Source organism: Glossina fuscipes, unplaced genomic scaffold (genome assembly GCF_014805625.2).
Source record: "Glossina fuscipes isolate IAEA_lab_2018 unplaced genomic scaffold, Yale_Gfus_2 3, whole genome shotgun sequence".
NCBI lineage: Eukaryota > Metazoa > Arthropoda > Insecta > Diptera > Glossinidae > Glossina > Glossina fuscipes.
The window spans coordinates 4,692,453-4,714,993 of NW_023998417.1; the positions used below are offsets into that span (position 1 = coordinate 4,692,453).

Genomic DNA, 22,541 nt, shown 5'->3' on the forward strand with positions numbered 1-22,541 from the left:
ATGTTGAAAACATTTATCAAAATCACACCAATCAGAAATACATTTTATATATACTCTGTAAATTATCTGTATGTGTTTATGAGTGGGCTGAGCAAGTTGATATTTTATTTTACATATATTTACATACACACACACACACACACACACACACACATAATATATAACAACACAGATTAAATTAGCGCGTAGGATTTTAATACAACGTATAGCAGCGAAACCAGATCTCTTGACAACAAACAATACTGCAGTCGTAGTTAAAAGTGGAATTCACTTACCTCAGCCATTCGACGGTTTTAAACAGAGAGAGAGAGAGAGAGAAAAAGCTTCGAAATACTTAAGCTCTACAATAATATCTTAATTCGCTAAACATATTGCTTGGTTATGCATTATTTCACTTCGTTAATGGCATCCCTTATTCCACCTTTTTTTCATTGTTTGATTCACTTTTCAATATAAAGCATAAGTTGGGCACTTATCACGACTGTGGCATAACATTTTAAGTCTAGAATAAAAGTCAGCCATGTGTGTCTTCACTTAAAAGGTAGGTAGTTTTGAAAGGTTTATGTTTTTCCATTTTTTTTTTTTTTTTTGCCTTTAAAGTGAGAAGAATAGCAGTTGTAAGTTATCTTCGATTAAAGGAGAAATTTTCAGAGTCAATCGTGAAGTCAAAGTGAAGTGATTAATGACTTCAACACGTTTTAAAGGTGAAAAGGAACGCAGTCATGAATATCGTTCATTATGCCAACGCTTCTTGAAGTCCATTCTTTTCAAAATAAATCTAGCGATAATGAAGGCAAACGGTTAGACATATCTGCCGTTATCTGCCGAGTGTTTATCTATTCTTTTCAACGTGAATCTAGAGCGGTAATGAAATTGAGGGAAATAGACCTGAAAAATATCTTCCACAAGAAGCACAAATCAGAAGCCTATGTGTTTTTCATGGTGAAGCTCCAAGTTTAAATTAAGCGTCCTGATATTCTAAACGTAAAATAAAAGCTAGATAAGAGTACAGAAGCAGAGCTGTGCATAGAAACAAGAGCGACAAAAAGTATCTTTCATTAAATGAAGAACTTGTTTGGGTCAATTCAGCTTAAAGTACTCGAACGCTATGAACTATAAGATCAAGATCAAAATTTTAAAAAAGTTCTATGGTTCATTCTAAGTTAAGAAAAAGAAAAAACACTTTTCCCTAATCTTTGGCGGATTGTTGTATGAATAAATAAAACAAGATCATGTCACTTCCTCTACACGAAATTTTGTGCTTTGAATACAGAGACGAACCATAGCAACATGGCTGATTTTATTCTGTTCTGTTAAGATTGTTCAACAGTATTTGTTACGTAATTTAGGGAATGTGAGGATTATGGGCAAAAATTTGCTAAGTTCGATGTAAAGTATGTCTAATGGTGGGCATTAAAAAGGAAGAAAACATGCAGTGATATTCGAATTTTCTATTTGTATGCAACTTCGGAATTCTAGAGGCCAGCTCTGCGTTTCCAATTGCACAAGTTCTTCTATGTCTATATTTAAGCGCAGAGTTTTTCATAATTGTGAAGGAGCTCTTGAAGCTTTCAAGTTTTCAATGATGAACAACGCAAGAGTAACTAGTAGGTCTACTCTTAAGGACATTAAATAAATTTTTAGACAAAGAAAATTTCTAAACTTTTTTTCTGGGTGGGTTTATAAGCGAACCCGTAAAGAAAAGCAAACACATTGTCGTTCATTGTGAACCGAAGGGCTTAGCTTACAAGCAGTGTTTGTGGTATTTAGGACAGATATCTGTTAATTTAAACAGATAGCTTACTAATAAGCAGGTTGTCTGACTGACGCTCTTACTTAGAATTTATTTGGTTTTATTGTTAATATAGTTTTCTTAAATTATTGCGATTAAGTTTGCACATGTGATTTTTGACTTTTTTACTTATTGTAAATATAAAATGTATTTTTATAACCTTTGCATAACACAACTGCGAATTCATAATTGATCTACGTATTCAGAGAAATAAATTCGAAGAGTAAAGTCTTAAAGCATTAGCATCCAAAGTTATCGGCTTTATTGAAAACTCTACTTGAACCCACGATCAATGAGTTGCTAATCGAGATACTTTGTCTAACTGACCACTCAGGTGGGTGTCTTTTGTTTTTAATATGAACACTTTTTCACAAGAACAAATTCTAATAATTATTCCATTCTTGTAACTATGAGAAATCTTTCAGTAAAATTTAAATATCAGTTAGACTATAACTAAATGTCGTAAAAGTGATTTCCTGTTAACTGAAATGTTGCACAACCAATAACACTTTTTATTGCAATTTCTCTTCAATGAAGAAACAAACTTTTTTTAATCCTAAAGCCATATCAAAGAGCTAACCCAGCACTTGCAAGAATCATCTAATTTACTTGGTTCGTTATACATTTCGGATAGCTTTGTGTTATATAATCCAAAAGAGTGTTGTTGTTAGTTTTTTTATTACTTTTACATAGATTTAATATTTAATTATGTTAGTTGGATGGTATTCATTAAATTTATGAACACCTAATTGCCTATAATACTCATTCATTCATTCATTCATTCATACAATCATACATTCATTTATTCGTTTATTCATTCATATATTGGCTGTGTGTATATAACACTATGATGATAATATTAACAAAAGTTATATAAAATGAAATAAATTTTGTTTGACATTAATGGTGACGATGACGATGACGATGACGATGAATGATGTCTCATGCGTATCTGATTAATGCTGACTAAGGTTTCTTTAATTCAATTCATCACTATCTTTCAAACTATACTTCAATTCAATTCACTATATAACATTCATTCATTCATTCGAGCGAGAAGAGAAAAAAAAAAAAAAAAAAAAAAAAAAACAGAAAAAAAAATAAAAAAAAAAAACGAAGAAATATTGAAAAGGAAAAGCGAAATGAAGCTATTTATGAATTCTTTCATCGTAGCAAATAACATGTACGCGAGTCTCAGCAATAAGTCAGAAGGCCTGATATATACGTATGTATATTAAGTACATGTGTCTTGAATGTGCATAAAGAAGCCTACATATATTTACTTATACACCAGACATATACAGACACACAGACACACTATTTCCATTAACACCAGTTCATTAGGGTATAAATCCTTTGCACAAATATCTGTATGTCTGCCTTTCCTTGATTTCCTTGCGTTGATACATATGTATGTAAACATTCATATACCTATACCATGTTTGTATAGAATTACACACGTGCGTTGCGTACTTATATGCATTTGTATTCGCGTAAATATACACGCACACACACACACACACATATAACGGTATGAGCATATTCATTCATTCATTCATTCATTCACTCAGTGATTCATTTATTCCCAAACGGACTGAATTACCCAAGAAAAACGTATATAATGCTTACATACATAAACCATATTTGTTTAATCTTATTTGCGATGGTCAATCAGTCATCTACATATAAAAATATGCGAGAGCGAGGGCGTCTATGAAATATACGCGTGTACGTATTACTTTATTATTATTATTATTGAAATATTGAATAATTCTCCGGCATATATTGTGCGTTATTATTTTTCCCTAAGGCCGCATTCACGGGGGTCGTAACAAAGGTTGACTAGCTGCCTAGCTTGCGTTGTAGTTGTTTCGCTGGTTGACTGGATGGATTTGTATTTTTGTTGATTGCTCGCTTAATGCTCGACATTCAATGTGTTGTAACCTTGCATATTAACGTACGCAGAAATATTGGCTCTTTCATAAATGTTTATGCTACGTTTGTGTGCCGTAAAGCCTATCATCATCATCATTATGATCATGCTATACGCATCAGCAAGCATACACTTCCCTTCACATATATATATATATATGTAGAGAATTTATGACGAGACTATATGCCCTTGATGGCGGTTAGTTGTTCGCAAATGCATATCTATATATATTTGTGTATTTGTGTATATATGTAGGAATCGTATGTAGTGTAGTTATAATCTCTAGGTTCTGCTAAATATGCAGAAATGCTCTGTTAATTAATTATGTGCGTTTGCTTTGTTGTGGTAGAAAATCAAAATCCTTCATATGCTCGCTGAACTCAACAGCCGGTAGAGTATGAAGAAACGTAATTATAGTTTCTCATTGGATGAGTGGATGAGTACAAATATGCCACAATTTTGCTGGGTGTTTTTCGGTACGTGAGGGTTCTAGTTGCTTTTGTATTTGTATTATACAGGATTTAAATGGAAAATAACGAAATGCCTTAAGGCTTTAATGAATATATTTTTTCGTTAAAGTTATGTATGGATATGGATGGTTTGAAAATTTGCTTCTACTGTTAAAGAAGCTTTCAAGAAAAAAGAGAAAATTTTTCCTTAAAAGGCAAGAAAATTCTGAGGAGACTTCTTCTGCTTTCTTTTTTTTTGCTTTTTTTCAAATTTTTAATTTAAGTAAACAAAATATCAAAAATTGCAGCTGACTATGTGTTTTTAACGCTTTTTCCCCCAGTTGTTTTTTTTGCTTTATGTACATCATAAAGTAAAACAACACCCACACAGGCACAATTTAATGTGTATCTATAACGATTTATATATATATATATATATATATATTCACTTGTGTAGTAACGATGACTTTATTATGCCTTTTGTCGTTGACAATATATTCATAAAAGCGGTTGAGCTGCAGCTTACACACAAAACGAAAGTCACTGATTTGTTAATAATCCTTTTATGCTGTACAATGGTAGCTCGTTAACTAAATGCGAGAGTTTAGCATAATGTTCGGTATACTACTATAGTGTCGTGTGTTTATGTCTGTTTTTTTATTTTTTTAATATACATAACATAAAAGCAAAATTATTTCCATTAAAAAGCAGAATATTGTTAATATTTATAAAAACGATCACCAACACCATCAACCATCATACCATCCTCGTCATTAGCGTAAAGACTAACGCTTCATATTCTTACCACCATCACCACAATCACCGCCAACACAACCACCATCATCATTAACCATTCAAGCGTGGATAAATACATACATACATATATATATATATATATATATATATGATGAGAGGACGGACGGGTTAATGAATCGAATCATAAAACATAAAGCATTCTGTCATTGTCCAGTAATTGTGAAAAATATCTATATATAAACATATACATACTTTCTATATATGTGCATAGTCGTGCGTGTAACCGTGCATATTAAAAAAAAAAATATAAAAGTATATATAATGAATAGAGGGAAGAACACACAATCATTTAAGTGTTTACGTTAATTGATGTCGGTTTAGTTAATTATTAGTTTAGGTGCGCATCAAATCACTTGTGTAGCTAGCTATACAATATAGTCTGCATACATATGTATGCTTGTATGTAAGCGTTTGTAAACATTTCTACATTATATAAATGCACAATTACTTTTATTGATTGTGGTATAAAATCTCACACCAATTTTATCGCACTACAAACATTCAGTCTGTGCATATGTCCGCAACAAAAAGGCGAATAACTTTTAATTACAATATGAGTTGATTGCGTCAATAAGTTGACTGAGGTTATACTTGATCATTCCAATCATTTAGTTATCATCAGCTGATAGAAATCGAGTAAAATCTATGCAACAACATTTTGCTAATTGATTTTGCTTTATACGATCACTTATAATATATCCCCTACAATCCTTACGGATTATTATCAGGGTTCCATGGACATTGGCTGGTTAAAGAAAAGGAAAAACCTTTACATGCCTTGTTGGTTGTCAACACAGCAATATGTAGCGCAAGTAAATGCCAATGGCTACCAAAATAATCTAATCGTCTATAGGTCCGTTCCGAGCACTCTTTTGAAGTGTTGGCGTACATTTTAGCATTCACATCTTTTTGAACACTTCTCTTAGTTTCTATAATGGTACCAAAAAAAAAAAAAAAGAAGAAGAAGATAGTTTGCGAACACTCGTCTTTACTAAGGAATTACACATAGACTCAATAAAAGACTTCAAACGCTCTCTATGAGGTGAGAAAAATTTACGTTGTATGTTATGGCGTGACTGAATTGATTTAATATGATTGATATGTACATATAGACTTTGTTTTCTAATAAATTGCATAAATTTTCAATAAATTGCGTTCTTATCATGGCTATCGTAATTCTAACTAAACTAGATTCTATCTCAAGATAATAAGGTCCAAGAGTTTCTTAAGTCAGAGAATTTCTTTTTTGCTTAGATGCTCCAGTTAGTAAAGAAGTTGTGTTCTCTTTACGTTTTGCTGCCGGCGTGTGCTCTAATCAATTTGGCCCATTTCTATTATCAACTTTTGTGCAGAAATTTTTACGAAATTTGTAGTCAATCTCTTCATTGTTACGACCAGGAGAGTGCCCGTCAACAACACATAGACACAAAGACACACAAAGATGGCTTAATCGATTCAGAATTTCGCGCTAATCAAGGATACTTGATACGGCCTCTAAGGCCACATTTTTGAAGTTGTGCAAATAGTATGAGTGGACGCCCACAATCATTGACTATTGAAAAAATCACTTAAGCCAATAAGGGAAAAATTTTTTACAAATATTTCTTTCCACTTTAAAAAAATTCTGGGAGAGATTTCCCTCAAAGCCGATTTTCACTTGGATTGTGAAAAAACAAGACTGTCTCAGAAAAAAGTAACCCGCGTATACAAAGAGCAAGGGTTTTTTTTTTGAACCTTTTAGCGCTCGCTTGCTCCAGTCAACCACCCGCTATTAATATAAAGCAAATGAAAGCTTGTATAGATATTGACTGTTCTTTCCAAAATTTTAGCGACAGGACAACTTTTTGGAAATAAAAGCTTAGCAAAATAATAGAAAAATTGTTAATGCATAGAAGAAAATGCTGAAGAGAAAAGAAGAGAAGAAAGTACAATATTTAGCGAAATTTTGCCGCTGAAATCTCTATACAGAGAGGATCGCCTTGGTTTGAACGACCAATCGCTACTGATATGGATCTATTCAATATACCGCTGCGATCCATCTTTAAAGGCGTTAGAGTTCAGCTTGACTTCGATTAGAATCGAATGTAATTATTGTGCAATTTTCGTCTCCTAAAATGTTAATTAACATTAGTAGTGACATGGTTAAGATAGAAGGGTAAAATGTCACAAAAAAATTCGATAAATAAATTCTTTACCGGAAAAATTTGCGCAACTATGGAGAACTGTGCAGATGCAATTTTTGTTGGGATACTTGAGTATTTTAGTATCAATTTTAATATCGCACGCAGGAGTTAGACACGAACCACACGACATTTTAAAGGACAAGGAGGATGTTAAAAACATTTGCAGATGAAAGATCGCAGTGGCTTGGTGGGAGAATTCCGACGTGTTATATATCTCGCGCAGTGTAAACGAGTAAAAGACGATAGCCAACACAATTTGAAGGATCATATTGTAGCATTCTCTTAATCGGTCTTAGAACGTATTCATTACAATTCGGTAAAGTAAAAAATTGATTATTAATAATGATTTAGCTTTGAAAAATTAGTTGTATAGTGTACTTATGTATAGTGTAGGTTATTCTGTAGTGCAGTTAGTGCAAGTGTATCATTTTAATGTGAAAAAAAAATTTGCTTTAAGACCAGCAATTATTTGCTTAAGATTTATTTTTTGTGCGGCTCATTGATAAACTTATTTCACTGCGAGGAGGCTATGCCCAAAAATGTATTTATTAGGAAAGTTGTTCTGTTAAAAAAAAAAATAAAGAAAAAAAAGCAAAATAATTTTAACCAGACTTTAAAAAATAAATAAAAAATTTGTAAATGATAGAAATAGAAATTTTCGTTGAAATTGATCCATCAAATTGAATTCAAACCGCAATTTAAAACTTGCTGATGATGCTTAAATTTTTGAAACCTTTATAACGCGGGTTAGGCAATCGCTTTCATTTATTCATTTATTTGTTTATTTTTTTTTTTATTTTTTTTGCTTTCTTTTCTAACATATTCCATTACAGGTAAAGAGATAGTCAGTCGAACAAATGTTTGCATGAGTATCGTGTACTAACCAAGCAACAAATTAAATCATTCAACCAAGAAATTGACATCAATTTATCATGACTTTAGCTATGTACGACTGGCCAACCAACAAGGCAGCCCATAAGGTAGCAATCAATAGAAAGGAATTCGCACGTACTTAGAGATCCTATCAAATGTCAACCATTCGCTAAAAGTAGTAGTAGTAGTAGTAGTGGTAGTAGTAGTAGTAGTAGTAGTAGTAGCAATAGTGGTAACATAACCGAAAACCGAATTCATAGAGCGTGCATAGACATGTGTATGGATCTATCAATCGCTCCCTGGACATTTGCACACTTTGCTGTTTTTACTTTCTTCTTCTTTTTTTTTCTCTCGTGTTTTCGATTTTCTCTTTCCTTTTTTTCATTTTTTTTTATGGATTCTCTTTTATGATAAACTGTAGCTACATGACAGCTACTCTGAAATACCCTTAACATCGTAGCAGCAGGTATATGACATTCACCTTAACACTTTGGTAATTTTCTACACAGTTGTATATAGCTACATAGTTAGTTAGTTAGTTATCTATGCCAGGAATGAGTTGTCATATCTAATTTTTAATCTTCAATCTCACGCTTTACATCATACATACTGCACAGTTTTTTATTACGCTCACTGTTCGATTTCTTTTTTTTTTTTTTTTTTTTTTGTGTTTACTTTAAGGTGGGGGAAGATGGAGAATTTTAGTCCGTTTTCTCTCATTCTTCTTATTATTATTGTCTAGTGTTTTATATCGATTCAAAATACTGATATTGTGTATGCAGAACATAACAAAGCAATTGAATCGCATGCCTTCGCAATAGCAGAGCTCATGAAACAACCATAAAAGTTAAACATTGCAAGCATAGTTAGTGCGGTAATGGTTGCAGTGTTAGTTACTTGTAGTTACTTAGTAACGGAAAGGAAAAAGTGGCAACAGCAGCACCAGCACCAGCAACAGTATTAAGATTGCAACATTATTGAAGTTTCAATTGTTATTTGTTTGTTCGTAACGTTTTCTTTTTACTTCACTTCACTTCGCTACTACTATACATGTATGTTCTCTTCTTTTTTTTCTTTTTTTTGTTTTTTTTTTTTTTTATCTCTTTTCTCTCTCCTTTGTATGCTTTTAGGATGGACAACGTGGCCATTTAGAGGGTCTGGCATCCGTTTATTGTGAATTGTTAATGGCTCCCTTCGGAGATATTTTAAGTGCTTTAGAAAATGCTAGACAAGCAGCATGGGCTGAGCGTAGCCCCATGAATCCGGCCGGCGGCAGTGGGAGTAGCGGCAGCGGTAGCGGTGTTAGTGGTATTGCTACGCATCATCGTCATCACGGCCATCGTGGCAATTCCAGTCATGGCGGCGGTCTACCCAATAGTCACAGTCAACCGATCTATGTGCCAGGAAAATATTCGGTACGTATACCAATAATTTGTTGTTTGCTTATCGTACGACTTTATCATCATCATCATCATCATCATCATCATCATCATCATTATCATCATTATTATTATCATTGTCATCTTTGTAATGTGTAACATCTATCTATTACCACTACTATTACATTGAACATTGAACAAGCATCAACGCACAAATTCAATAAACGCACTCTACGTAGTATTTGAGTCGATTGAGCCACGGGCCAATTGATAGATGATGAAGACGCCTTAAATGAAGGTCGCTGTTGTTGCTGTACGATAGTTATTGTTGCTTTTTGATTAAATTTTGCTACAAATGCCATCAATAGGAAATAAGAACAAAAACAAAAAAAAAAAAAAAAAGAACAAGACTTTTTGTTTATTTTATTTTGTTCTACTGTCAGAGTACATCATAAAAATTCTTATTAATGTTTTTAAGCGAGAAAGCATCATTATGACGATGACGACGGCGATGATGATGATGATGATGATGATGCAGTTGCTGATGAAAAGCAAAAGAAGACATTGAACAACAATTTTCGGTTACTTATACATAGAATCTATTTGTGTGCATTGGTGTATTCCTTGGATTCCCAATATGGCAAAGAAAAAACAAAATATCTAACAATAAGTTATTCCGTTTCAAATTTTACTGTAGTTTTTGTTATTGTATTTTGTCTGTGTGTATGTATATTGGTTATGTATGTATATATATATATATATATATATATATATATATATACATTTTTTTTTTTTTAAAGAAGAATAAAACAAAATGCGCTGTGTTGACATGGCCTTAGGGATTATAAGGTTCGTTTGTTGATTTGTTTGTTTGTTAACGTTCGTTTACTCGTTTATTCGTTTATCTTATTTTTGTACACTTTCCATATATGCTTTGTAAATGTCTATTTTTTAGTTTTCCTGGGTTTCCTTATTTTCTTTATTTTTATTTTTTTTTTTTTATAGCCTTTTTAAAGAGTAGCAATACGCTCGTACTCATGTTACTTTATGACTAAGTATATAATAAATATATACATATATGTATTTATATATATGGATATGTATATATCGGTGTGTATACATTTATTTCTTTATATGTATGCATCAGTAATATATATACATATATATGTGTAAATGAATGTAAGTTTGTATACGTATGTATTCACATATTTGTATTTCTCAACATACACACATAAATGAGTATGTACTTTATATTGTATGTTTGCAACCGTGTGTGTGTGTGTATGTGTGTTTACGTTCCTCATACCGTTCACCTATGTATGCAAGCATGTGTACTTACTTTTACGTTGTTGTTGTTAACGTTAAAATACAAAACTAAAACAAAAAAAAAAAAAAACATACAAAGTACAAAATAACCGAAATTGTTTTCCATACTTGTACAACTTGACTCGACAATAAAAAACAAGAAAAAAAAAGAATAAAAAAGTGAATAAAAAAAAAAAAGAAACGTGGAAAAGGGAAAAAAAGAAAAACGGAACTGAACAAATGAATAAACTCAACAATAGTAACAACGGGCACAATAACAACAATAAAAAATAACAACAACAATAACGGCAATAACGAATTGGCACATGGTTGCTGAAGCGAATGAATATCTGCATACACACAGGCAGCAAGCATCTACATAGATATGTGTGTGAGTGTCTATACTTTTTTATATATTTCCATGCATCGCTTCTACATATTCATTTTGTATATGTATGTATACGAGGTACTGACTACTGTTACTCTTTATTGTTTTTTTTTTTTTTTTTTTTTTTTTTTTTCCTTTTCTTTCGCCAACAACAAGCATATGTGTAGTGAACGAAATGGCATCCCAGACTTGGTAATAATCATTTCATACACTATGTTTTCATTTCTCCTGTAATATATAAGATGAGTTTGATACGTAAACACATTTAAAAAAGCGCACACACACACACACCCACACACACCCAAACATCCATAAACTCCCGTATATATAAACGAAAAAAAAAAAAAGGAAGGAAGAGAGAGCGAGCGAGCGTGAGATGCATTAGAGTAAAGGTTAGCAGAGTGATCCAATTTGAAAAGTTGCTTCGAAAATTATTCGATTATTATTTTGAAAATTTTTCAATCAAAAAGATACTTTGTAAACCGAAAATTTTACTTGAAAAATAAAAAGAATTATTAATCGCGATGATATCCTCACTTAAACCTAATCAAACTTATTGCAAGCGTTCGCTCGAAACGAATCTGCGATATTTGTGATCAATTTTTTTTCTTGTCTGCCAAGAATATCGGTTAACTATTAGCAGCCTATTTGCGAGGAAATGTCCGTTATCCATAAACAATTTTTGTTGTCCCAAATGAATTTTGTATACTCTCCACTAACGTTTTGCTGCCCGGAATGCATCACAAATATCATTAACATGCTACGGAATATATAAACAATATTTTCTATAATTAAGTGACGCGATACTGTTTGCTGACACAATACACATATACTTATGCAATATATTGCTGCAGCACTTATATAACAGTTCAATACTTATGAAAATACTATCTACGTCAATAGATAACAGGGCATCCAAAGGAGCTGAATAACAAAATATTGAAAATATTATTACACCAGCGGCATTATACATTACGCACAACATTTTTTTGGGTTATGCGCGAACTTTTTCAAATAATTTACTGATTTCTTAGCTTAATGTAAAGGGCATAAAGTTTGTGAGAAAGTTTTGCTATTTCGGACAAAGTTTTCAAATCATTGTAAGCATTTTGTAAAAACCAAAAAGCATAAACAGACAGTAAGATTAAATTAAATCTTTTAATTGCCATGAATTGCCAGGAATGGTACACATCATTTTAACAACATTACAAAAATTTACAAGTATTCGGCGGGATAGTATCGTTTAATACTAAACACTTTTGCCTTATCCTTATAGGAGAATGGAATTTCCTACTATGAGCTGTGTGGGAAAGCCTTAAAGACTTTTCTCATACTTATATCAGCGCATCAGTAAATTAATGAAAAAATTGAGAAAGTATTGATTCAATATTTATCATATAGATAAAGTACTAAAATATCGCTATAAAGGCTGCCATCATTTAATAAAGTTATTAAAAAAAAACTTGAAAAATTCATTAAACATATTGACGACAACATTATTGGCATTTCATATCCAATACATGTGCATACATTCTTTTGTCCGAAATTATGATTTACATTCTTACGACTTTCCCGATGGAAATAAAATTATAATTACAAAGCAAAGAAGACTTCTTTACAACATTACCATCATATTACTGTGTGTAATGATATCGATTGCATTATATAGCTATTTTTTCTTTCTCTGGTACTATAGGTATAATCAATGTAAGCAATGTAGATTGCAGTGTCAGTAGGTTGGAATTAACAGCAGTTAACATTAATTTGGCACATCTAGCTTCAGTTTGGACACAATTTTCATGAAAAAAATGAAATCATATATATCTATATATGAACAATGAATGTGTCACTTTAGTCAATTATATTTGTTGAAGAAACTTGGAAACTTTTTCCCCATCATTTGTATGTTACTGGATAAACAATTACATATTTAAAAATAGTAAAGATGAATAGAATGTATTGATGACCTTACATGCAATAATTTCGAAAAAATTGTGTTTCATAAAATGTAAATCATATTTTCGCACAATCAAGTGAGCACAAGAAAATAAGTTTATTCAATCCTTTAAAATGTCGCAAAATATTCTTCAAGATATTCTCTCCTTAATCTAAGATAGAATCGAAAGGATTAGTTATCTCATACTGAAAATAAATTTTCCCAACTCTTTAAAATGTCGCAACATTATGTGATATTTTCTCTACTTTTTTTGAAGTTAATCTAAGTTATCGATAGATTCGAAAGGATTAGTTATCTCTTATGAAAAAAAGAGCCGATAATCTTAATTGTCAGTACTTAGTTTAGTGTTAGTCTTAAGAGATTCGAAAAGATAACACCAACAATCAAAGCCGGTTGGAAAGAGATAAAAGAGAAAAGATCTAAGAAGGCATTTAACCACAAAAGAAATATTTCCCAACATTTAGTAACTTTAACCAGACTTCTAGATGACTATGAAAAATAACTTCAACCTAACGGTTACTTTTGAATCACTCTATGATTTTTTTTAAACAACAAACTGCAAAATATTTCTTTTCAGTTTTTCTCGTGCCTTTAGGCAGCTTTTTCTTCAATTATTTTTAATATGTACGTGCGTATGTATACAAAAAATATACGTAAAAAGAGAAAAGAAGAAGAACGAGAAGAGAGATACAGATAGAGAACTTACTTTTCAATAAGAAAATTGTTTGAACAATTTATAAAGTTCTTTGTGGATTTCTTTACTCTTTCTCTTTGCATACAATAAAAAAAAAAAAAAGAAAAAAACATATTCACATGCAATGAGAGAGAACAAAAGCACTAAAAAATAAAAGGCAAATTAATGTGGAAAAATTTAATTTCCGTAAACTTTTAAACCTACGACAACGACAACAACAAAATCAACAACAACAACAACAACAACAACCTAAACACAAGAAACTTACATTACATTACTACAATAGCTTAAGCATAAGCATAAGTGGTAACAGAAAGGAAGAGTAGGCAAAATAATAAAACAACTCAAGTATAACGTTGCGTATGATAAACATTTGATTTGAAATTTTCTGTTTTATTTTTCCCTTTCTCTCTTTCTTTTTTTTTTTTTTTTGTTTTGTTTATTTCATTATAATGGTTTGTTAACTATTTAATGATGTTGTTTTTACTTGAAAGGAAAAACAACATTTCCATTTATTTATTATATAACTCAAGTAAGAAAAGTGAAAGGTATAATAGTTGTCTCAATCAGTTCGTAACAATGTTTGTAACAAGTTTGTTTCGCTACCGAAACTTTATGAATTAAGCAAAGTCTTAATAAGTGTTAAAATTTCAAATTTAATTCAATTATAGTCGGATATCTTTCAATTTTCTTCCTTCACATATATCCGTTTAGTTGATTCCTGTTTTTTTTTTTAACCTTGACCAATGGAAATACATGTAGAATATGAGTGAAAAGTTGGAATTTTTTTTAATCTCTACTATAGACTTAAATATGATCTGATCACAGATAAGACTAATATAAGTAAAATATTTAAGAAAACAAAACAAAAGATATGTTTAAGAAAATTTTTGTCAATAAAATCTACCGCAAATATGGAACTAACACACTTTGCTATATATATGTATTAGGTAGCGACAGGTGTCTAAGATTCGATTCGAGTTGACTTGGAGTTTCTTATTTATTTATATACACTTAAGTTGCTTGAGTTTCTTTTAATGAAAAAAAAAAAAAACAAAAAAACAAACAAACTTTCAATCCGCCCTTTTCAAGGGGAAGTAGGCATTTTTATTTAACCTATTTAGGCTGAATTGCTTAACTGCTTTGGCTAGTGCACGGTTGCTTCGTTATAACTCTCTTGTCTTCTCATATAATTTTCTTTACATTTTAGTTTTTGTTTTTCTATTTCATTTTAATGCGAATAGCCCTCAAGTAGCCCCTTGAAATTATACTACTTAACAAACTTTGACAACATTGTTAACTTGGCCATTTATTTGTTTGTGTTGTCCGCCAGTTGGTATGATTAACTATATATATATATATATATATATATATATATATATGTGTGTGTGTGTATGAATGTGTATGTCCACTTGTATGTGTATGATTGCATGTCCTTATTATTCCCCAAGGTGTTGAGCCAAAGAAGCCACTTGAAACAGCATTTTCTCTTTTTAACCATAATCTCATAGCCGCGCATTGAATAGCAAAGAAACTAAAGCAGAAAATAAATGTTCTTCTTCTTTTTATTATGTTTTGCTTTCTTTTTTATTCTTTTTAATTTTTTTTGGACATTTTTTCTCTTCATTTATTAAGTGTTTCTCTGGAAAGAATACATTCCTCAACTGGCCACCCCTCGTTTGCTTTATAATAAAATGCAAAATTCGAAAGAGAAAATCACAAAAAAGGCATCTAAGGCTAAGGCCTTCGCATCGTCAACGTTAAGTTAACCTTAAGTAGTAACCGAATATTACCTTGAAAGATTGTGTTGCTATCAAACTTGACTGAAGAATTTAAAAAAGCAGAGCACACAAACACACACATACATACATATATTTCGCGTATTACAACCATTTTTTTTCAAATCTTTTCCTATTCTTTCTTTTTCTTTTTCGTTCGCTGGTTTTTTTGGGTTGATTACCTTATGGGTTGCCACGTTAAGCCCTCAAGCTGTTTGTCCGACAAAGAAGAAGATGAAATTTATGGTTTTGGTTATGGTGTATTTGCACCGCGAGTGGCACGCGGTGTTTTAACGCAACAGCAACAATTAATACAACAGCAGACGTTACAACAGCAGGCGCATATTAGCCAGCAACAGCATCAGCAACTTACTGTCGTGCAGTCAGCGCATTTACAACCGCCACAACAACAACAGCAGCAGCAACAACAACAGCAGCAGCAGCAACAACAACAGCTGGCATTATCAGCACAACATCACACATTGCAACATCAAGTTCTGCCACATCATTTGCAAACACAAATCCCGCCCAATGCAGCTCATTTAAATTTTCTGCAACAAAAGTAAGTTTCGTATGCAGCGACAAAAATAACAATCAACGCAATAAAGCAAACAATTAATTCAATTAATTCAATTCTTCGCATTTCCCATTTTATTCAATTTTCTTTTCTAGCTGTTTAAGTCCTCGGTCAGCCTACTTTTATGAATTTCCACCAAATGCGGGTAAGTATTTCTCAGATAAAATGTAAAAACAAAAAAGATCAATTCTCATATGGAAAGCGAGAGGGATCGATATGTGGAGAAGTGAATAAGTAAATATATATAACTGAAAGGAAGCAGAATCGGGGATGAGAGAGAAAAGAAGAGGAGAAATAAAAGTGAAAGCAACATTTTTTGATTTAAAAACGAAAAAAAAAAAAAAAACACAAAAAAAAATTCCATTTACGGTAAATTTACAAAACGATTGAAAAACCGATACAAATAGAAGGTATAGTGAGGAGTATCCGAGTCTTTTCCGTTTCAAAATCTCTTCAGAGAGATCGTATTGATGTAATAAGATTATAGTGCCAATCGATAGAGTTGTGCGTCCATGAGGGCGTTCAGATGAAAAGCTAAATTCATTCAGCGTTTTATGCTGCTCAAGAACACGTTTGTGCTCTAAGTTAAATGACAAAGTGCGAGTGTGGCTCCTCTAGCCCAAAGGAACATTTACTAAACAGTGGGTTTTCCACGAATAAAATTTTGTTTAGCCCAGATTTGAGTTTGCAAGCGCGTAAACGTTTATATCAAAGCGAAATGCATACAAAATTGATGGTAATATCGCTACCGGGGTGAGCAAAAAGGGAAAATTACGTAATTTCTTTGTCAGAGATTTCGTGACTTTGCTTCAAATTTGTTAATAATCACAATAAAATTTTCGAATATCAAATTTATTACGAAAATCTTATCTTATGTGTTTGTATATGTGTGTTTGTGTGTGTGTGTACATTTCTACACAAAGATATTTAACTTTTGAATGGTGATTTCCTTATCATCCGGACACCGATTGCACCGAAATGCCTTCATAGCAACAAGGCAGGTATTCAAGCTCTATAAGAGTTACATTCGAATTCATGCGATTATGCATTCTACTACTATACTATGCATTCTCGAAGATGGTATCATGCACTTTGACTTGTTAAAGTGCACCGTTGACCAATGTAATATGAAAACAAGGGCAGATTTTATTAATATTTTTATAAAAACAAAAAAAACCCGCATAAGCACTTGTCAGTCAATCTGTTCATGATGATGATGATGATGATGATATTACAAATGTTATTACATTCAAAAATTCTCATTAGTAAGTTTCAACAATCACTTTACTAAAGTTTCACATTGTTCGAATATTTTTTGTAAATTATTTGTAGATTTGTGGACTGAAAAAATTTAATAGAATTTTAAGAGAAGAACAAAAAAAAAAAAAACGAAAAAAATAGAAACAAATTTTACATTTGAATATCTTTCTAGGGAATTGTCATTTTGACTTAAAAAGTAACTCCCTCCTCTCTTTCTCTCTCTCTCTCGCTCTCTCTCTCTCTCTCTCTCTCTCTCTCTCTCGCTATATATAATGCATATTTCTTTCGCTTATTTTAACGATTGTATTTTTGATATATTTCTGATATGCTAAGCAGAAGGTCGTGAAAATAAAAAGCGCACAACATTGGCCCGTTTGCTGAAAGGTTTAAAAACAGTGAATCGCAGGGATCGTAATAATCAGCAAAATACAGCAGCTGCTCAAGCGCGAGTAAGTATATATCTTTTAGAAAAATTTCATGTATTTTTTTTTTTTTTTTTTTTTTTTTTAAGCTTTAGATAAAGGGAAAGTGATAAGTTAAAAACATTAACGAGAGATGAAAGCGAAGTTAAGGTATTCTTCGTATGAAATGTTTCTTTGCATATGTTTTTTTTTTTTTTTTTTAACATTTTTTTACATACATACATAACATAACCCAAAAGCAATTTGCCAAACAAAACAAATCTCTCTCTGATGCATACAAGAATTTACTAACGCATGTATAAATAATTTACCATAAACATGGATAGAAAAGAGTGTGAGGAAAAATGAACAACGAAGACCGAAAACCTAAACAAAGCAGATGTGTAGCGCGGCAAGTTTTATGTTATGGGTATTAAAAGGAAAAGGAAAGGAGAGTTCATAAAGACAACAATCGAAAGCAAAGAAACGACGAATCTCTTATGTATTTATACATTGAAATGTTTTTATCTCTCTCGCACTCTCACTCTCCCTCTCTCTCTCTCTCTCTGCCTCGCTTTCTCGCCTATCCATCGATTTGTTAAATCCTCTTAAAGTACATCTTAGGTAGAATTTTGCAAGTCTTATAAAATGTACATAAATCGGATATTAAAGGCATGTAAGTCACATACAATTAAGGTGTTTCGAGAATTTTTGGAAACGTGTAAGCAATCATGGGAAAAATTCGCAGAGGGTTATAAAAATTAAAGAATATTGAATAAAGGATTTAAGAGCTTTTTTTTATTTGTTGTGCCGTTTGTTTAGTCATTGTTTCCTAAATTTTACAAAGCTTTTGTAGAAAATGAAGTAAGTTAACAGAGAACCCTATACATGTACATGAAATGAAAAAAAAAAAAAAATAGAAAAAAAAGACCTAAGTATGAAGAGCACTACTCTCGACAAAACTGACAAATTAATAGGTTTCGAAAGAACTTATTAGTTGCAAAAAATGATTTCAGTTAATCGAGTCATGGTATATAGGTATGTTTTTTTTTTTGGAAATTCGCATAAACCTTTAAAGATTTCACGCTAAATAATTTCATGTATTACTAGCAACGTTTCTCGCTCATAAATGTTTTATTTCCTCTCATCAAAAACTTATTCTCCACATGTACATACAAATATATATAGATACATACAAAGATATATACATAATGCTATATCTACCGCTTAACTTAGATGAGCTTACACTGGCGTTAGCCTTTCCTTAGAGAAAAGCAAAGACATACTTTATAGTTCAAAGAAGATATATATATATATATATATATATGTATAGGGTGTTCCACAAATTGTGCAATATTTGAACTAAATAGAAAGCAGATGCTTGTTCTTTTTTGTATTGTGACTTTTTTTTCTTGAATCATAATACACATAGGATAGGGTTATGTGTGGGACAAAACATTGGACAAATGACCTCGACGGGTTCTGCTGGCACATGCGCATTGTTTTATCGAAATTTTGCATGATCGGCTTAAGATCTCATCCGATCCGAATTAATCAAGTTTGTTAATCCTTTTACGTGTTTCTGAACAACTAGCTGGACTATTGCAAGAAGTAGAAAAAGGAAGCAGAGACGTGACGCATAGACTTTTTTACTTAACTGACACAACATCTTGCAAACGGACGTGCAAATTAAGCAAAAAAAATAACACAAGATCCTATAAGGTAGTGTGCTCAGAAGCTTAGTAAAGTATTTAAGAGGATCAATAACATTTTTAGAGAAAGAAGAGGAAAGTGCGGCCTATAAAAAACTGTAGCCTACAGAAACATGTTAATGCCCAGCAGTACTTAGTCCATTTATATTCCTAAATACTTTGCGACCTTGAACTATAGGTTCAAGGTCTAGGTATAGATAGAACTTATACAAGCAATACCACCGCTTTACGTATTATTTCTAAATCAGATTTGATTATGTAAAAGTTCAACATTTTTTTATGAAACGATTATTAACTTCGATCAAGCTGGAGTTTAAAATCAAATAATCAACTAACACTTGACTGGCATAAGATGGACATGCTATTAAAAAATGATTACATTCTAAGAATAAAAAAAAATTTCTGTACAATGCAATAAAAAAAGGTGGCCAGCGATCATCTATAAAATCATTTCTAATAACGTAGATAAGATGTCAGGAAATTTCCTAATAATTTTATATAATAATAATGAATGAATATTGAAAACTGTTTTTATTTATGTTTTTGCCAACATAAAACCACAAGAAAACCTAAATCATAGGTGCGGTTGAAGAAAATGACGAATACCCGAACTTTTCAATTGGTAACGTAAAACAAATGACTTGAGAGGAAAAGTTTATACGTCTAGAGTGAATCTTGGCTATCCATTTACACAATTGTTTCCTTTTAAATCATTATTCGTTTTGTTCTAATTTATCGTCTTTGCTGTATAAGAAGCCTTAATGACTGAAACACATTGAAGATCAGCTCTTCTCGGAATTTTGCAATTTTTTAACTTTAGATATTGAAAAGAGCTGAACAACATGTCGATGAGTGGAGTAAGCATTAGAAAATTGTTTTAGAATTATTTATATGAGTACGTCATGAGTGGTATATTTCAAAGGAGCCGCTAGAATCCCTAATTCAGACTCGACACTTTGAAGGGCCAACTAAAGACTTTAGTTATTAAATATTATAAGACTTTTAAAAAAAAATTCATTGCTTTGTACAGATACTTTATCGTTAATATTCGTTAATATATATATATATACGAATGAATCTAGGCCAATAGAATTCTACTGAAATGGTTATATTTATATGTCGCATTTATGCTAAATATTCTAGAGATTTGCTTTATCTTTTTTTTTCTTCTTTTACCTCTACTTGCTCTGCTTATAAAACACTTGATGTTTGTATATCTCTAATCAACGATTGATTGAAATGCTTTTAAAAATTATCGACATTTGATCAGTTTTATGCACTAATAATAATTACATATAACTACCAGTATATTTTCATATAACTGCTGAGCAAGAAAATGTTAATATACGGATAACTTTCATTTAAAGCAATGATAATATTTTTTTTTAATAAAATAAATTCCATTACTTACCGATAAAAACTGATGAACTTCACATACGCAGAGAATGAAGTATGTTTAAGAAGGATTCTTGTATTCTGCATATGTATGCGATCTATATAGAAAAAATATAAGAAATAAGTTTTATGCATTAATGAAAATCAATGAAAAGTTCGATCACAATTGCAGTACAATAGAAATTTTATGTTGGTTGAAATATCAACAAGCAAGAAAGTTATATACGGCTTTGACCAAAATTTTCTCTCAAACAAGATAAACAAAATAAAAGGAAAAAGTAAATTTTATTAAGGTCGAACTAATTCCCTTTTAGCTATAGTATTAGTCTTCATAGTAGTTTCTCTTTGTTCGTGCTATACAAACTTTTTAAGATATCACAGCTACCTATAAAAAATAACTAAAAACATTGTGGCGGACCATTAAATACCCAACGTAGTGTTGGTCTTTGGCTAATACAATTATTCATATAATAAATTTTCAAAATAAGACCGTATATGGGAAGTGGTCGAAAAAGTGGTACATATCCGAACCATTTTCAATAGATTTCATCCTTGAACCAAAATACATTAGCTTATCAAATTTCATTAAAATATCGCAAAAAATACGATCTTTGAAGACAAGGAAAAAAGCTAGAAAGACGAACATTGAGGTTTCAGAACTTATCTCAAGTTTTTCTAGATGTTGCATATATCCGCATTAGCTTAACATACATTGGCGCAAAAAGTGGTGTGGAGTATATATATATATATATATAAAAAAAAAAAAAAAAAAACTGAAAGATGGATTTCTCACGATTTTTACATACATGTCGGTATATCAAATTTCTTCATACATCAATATATCCCAAAAATTGAGACCCACACTGCGATGAGCACAAGACATAGGACGGACGGACAAATTTATATCGATTCGGTCCAATAAAAAGTGAATCTATCTCAAGTCCTTTTGCCTGTTGTATGCATCCGCACAAATTTAGTATACCTTCGGGCCGCATATGCTCTGCAGTATAATAATAAATTTTAATTAATTATTAAGGGAAACCACTCTTTAATTCAATGATTGTATTAAAATGCATTTTATATTTAATTTTCATAATAAATGTGTAAAATCTTTTAGGATACATGCATACAAATTGTTTGTAAAAGTGAAGTAACTTCGAAAACGCCTTTAAATATTTTTAAAGCGAAAGAATTTCTAAATACGAAAAATACGAATAAACTTAACATTATTAATTAACCAGAATCAACTCTTGCACACAACCTGTTTTTAATCTTTAAGCGTACACATGTACACTTCTAACCACTTAAGAACACTGAACGCAACTTTCAGTAAATGATAAAGCACGCAAATGCTTAAGTATGGCAAAAGTAGCGAAAAGACAACCGAAATAATTTTTATAATTTAGTGAAATAAATATAAATTTGTAAAAACCACAAAGGACAGTAAAGAAAAAGGAAAAAAAAAAAAGCAAAAAAAAACAGGAAATTTTTACTAAATCTTTTTACCCCTTTTTTTCATGCGGGTGTGTCTACGCAAAATCCCTATTTGCCTTTATGCAGAAAACAACAACAACAACAAAAATACACATCATTTTAACCACATAATTAAAGTTCTTATTATATATGCAGAGTGAGATGGTGTAGAAGAG

At 31.4% G+C, this 22,541-nt stretch overlaps 1 protein-coding gene across 4 annotated transcripts in view; it reads left to right on the forward strand.

The window, feature by feature from the left end:
- Window positions 1-22,541, forward strand: part of LOC119634926 — a 117,590-nt gene that overhangs the window by 58,435 nt on the left and 36,614 nt on the right. For 2 of the 4 annotated variants that reach the window (XM_038029361.1, XM_038029364.1), the window contains exons 2-5: window positions 9,177-9,461; window positions 15,751-16,109; window positions 16,220-16,269; window positions 17,718-17,833. In XM_038029361.1, the coding sequence (XP_037885289.1) occupies window positions 9,177-9,461; window positions 15,751-16,109; window positions 16,220-16,269; window positions 17,718-17,833 (810 nt within the window). The remainder of the gene's footprint in view (window positions 1-9,176; window positions 9,462-15,750; window positions 16,110-16,219; window positions 16,270-17,717; window positions 17,834-22,541) is intronic. The other 2 variants (XM_038029363.1, XM_038029365.1) reach the window with 1 other exon arrangement.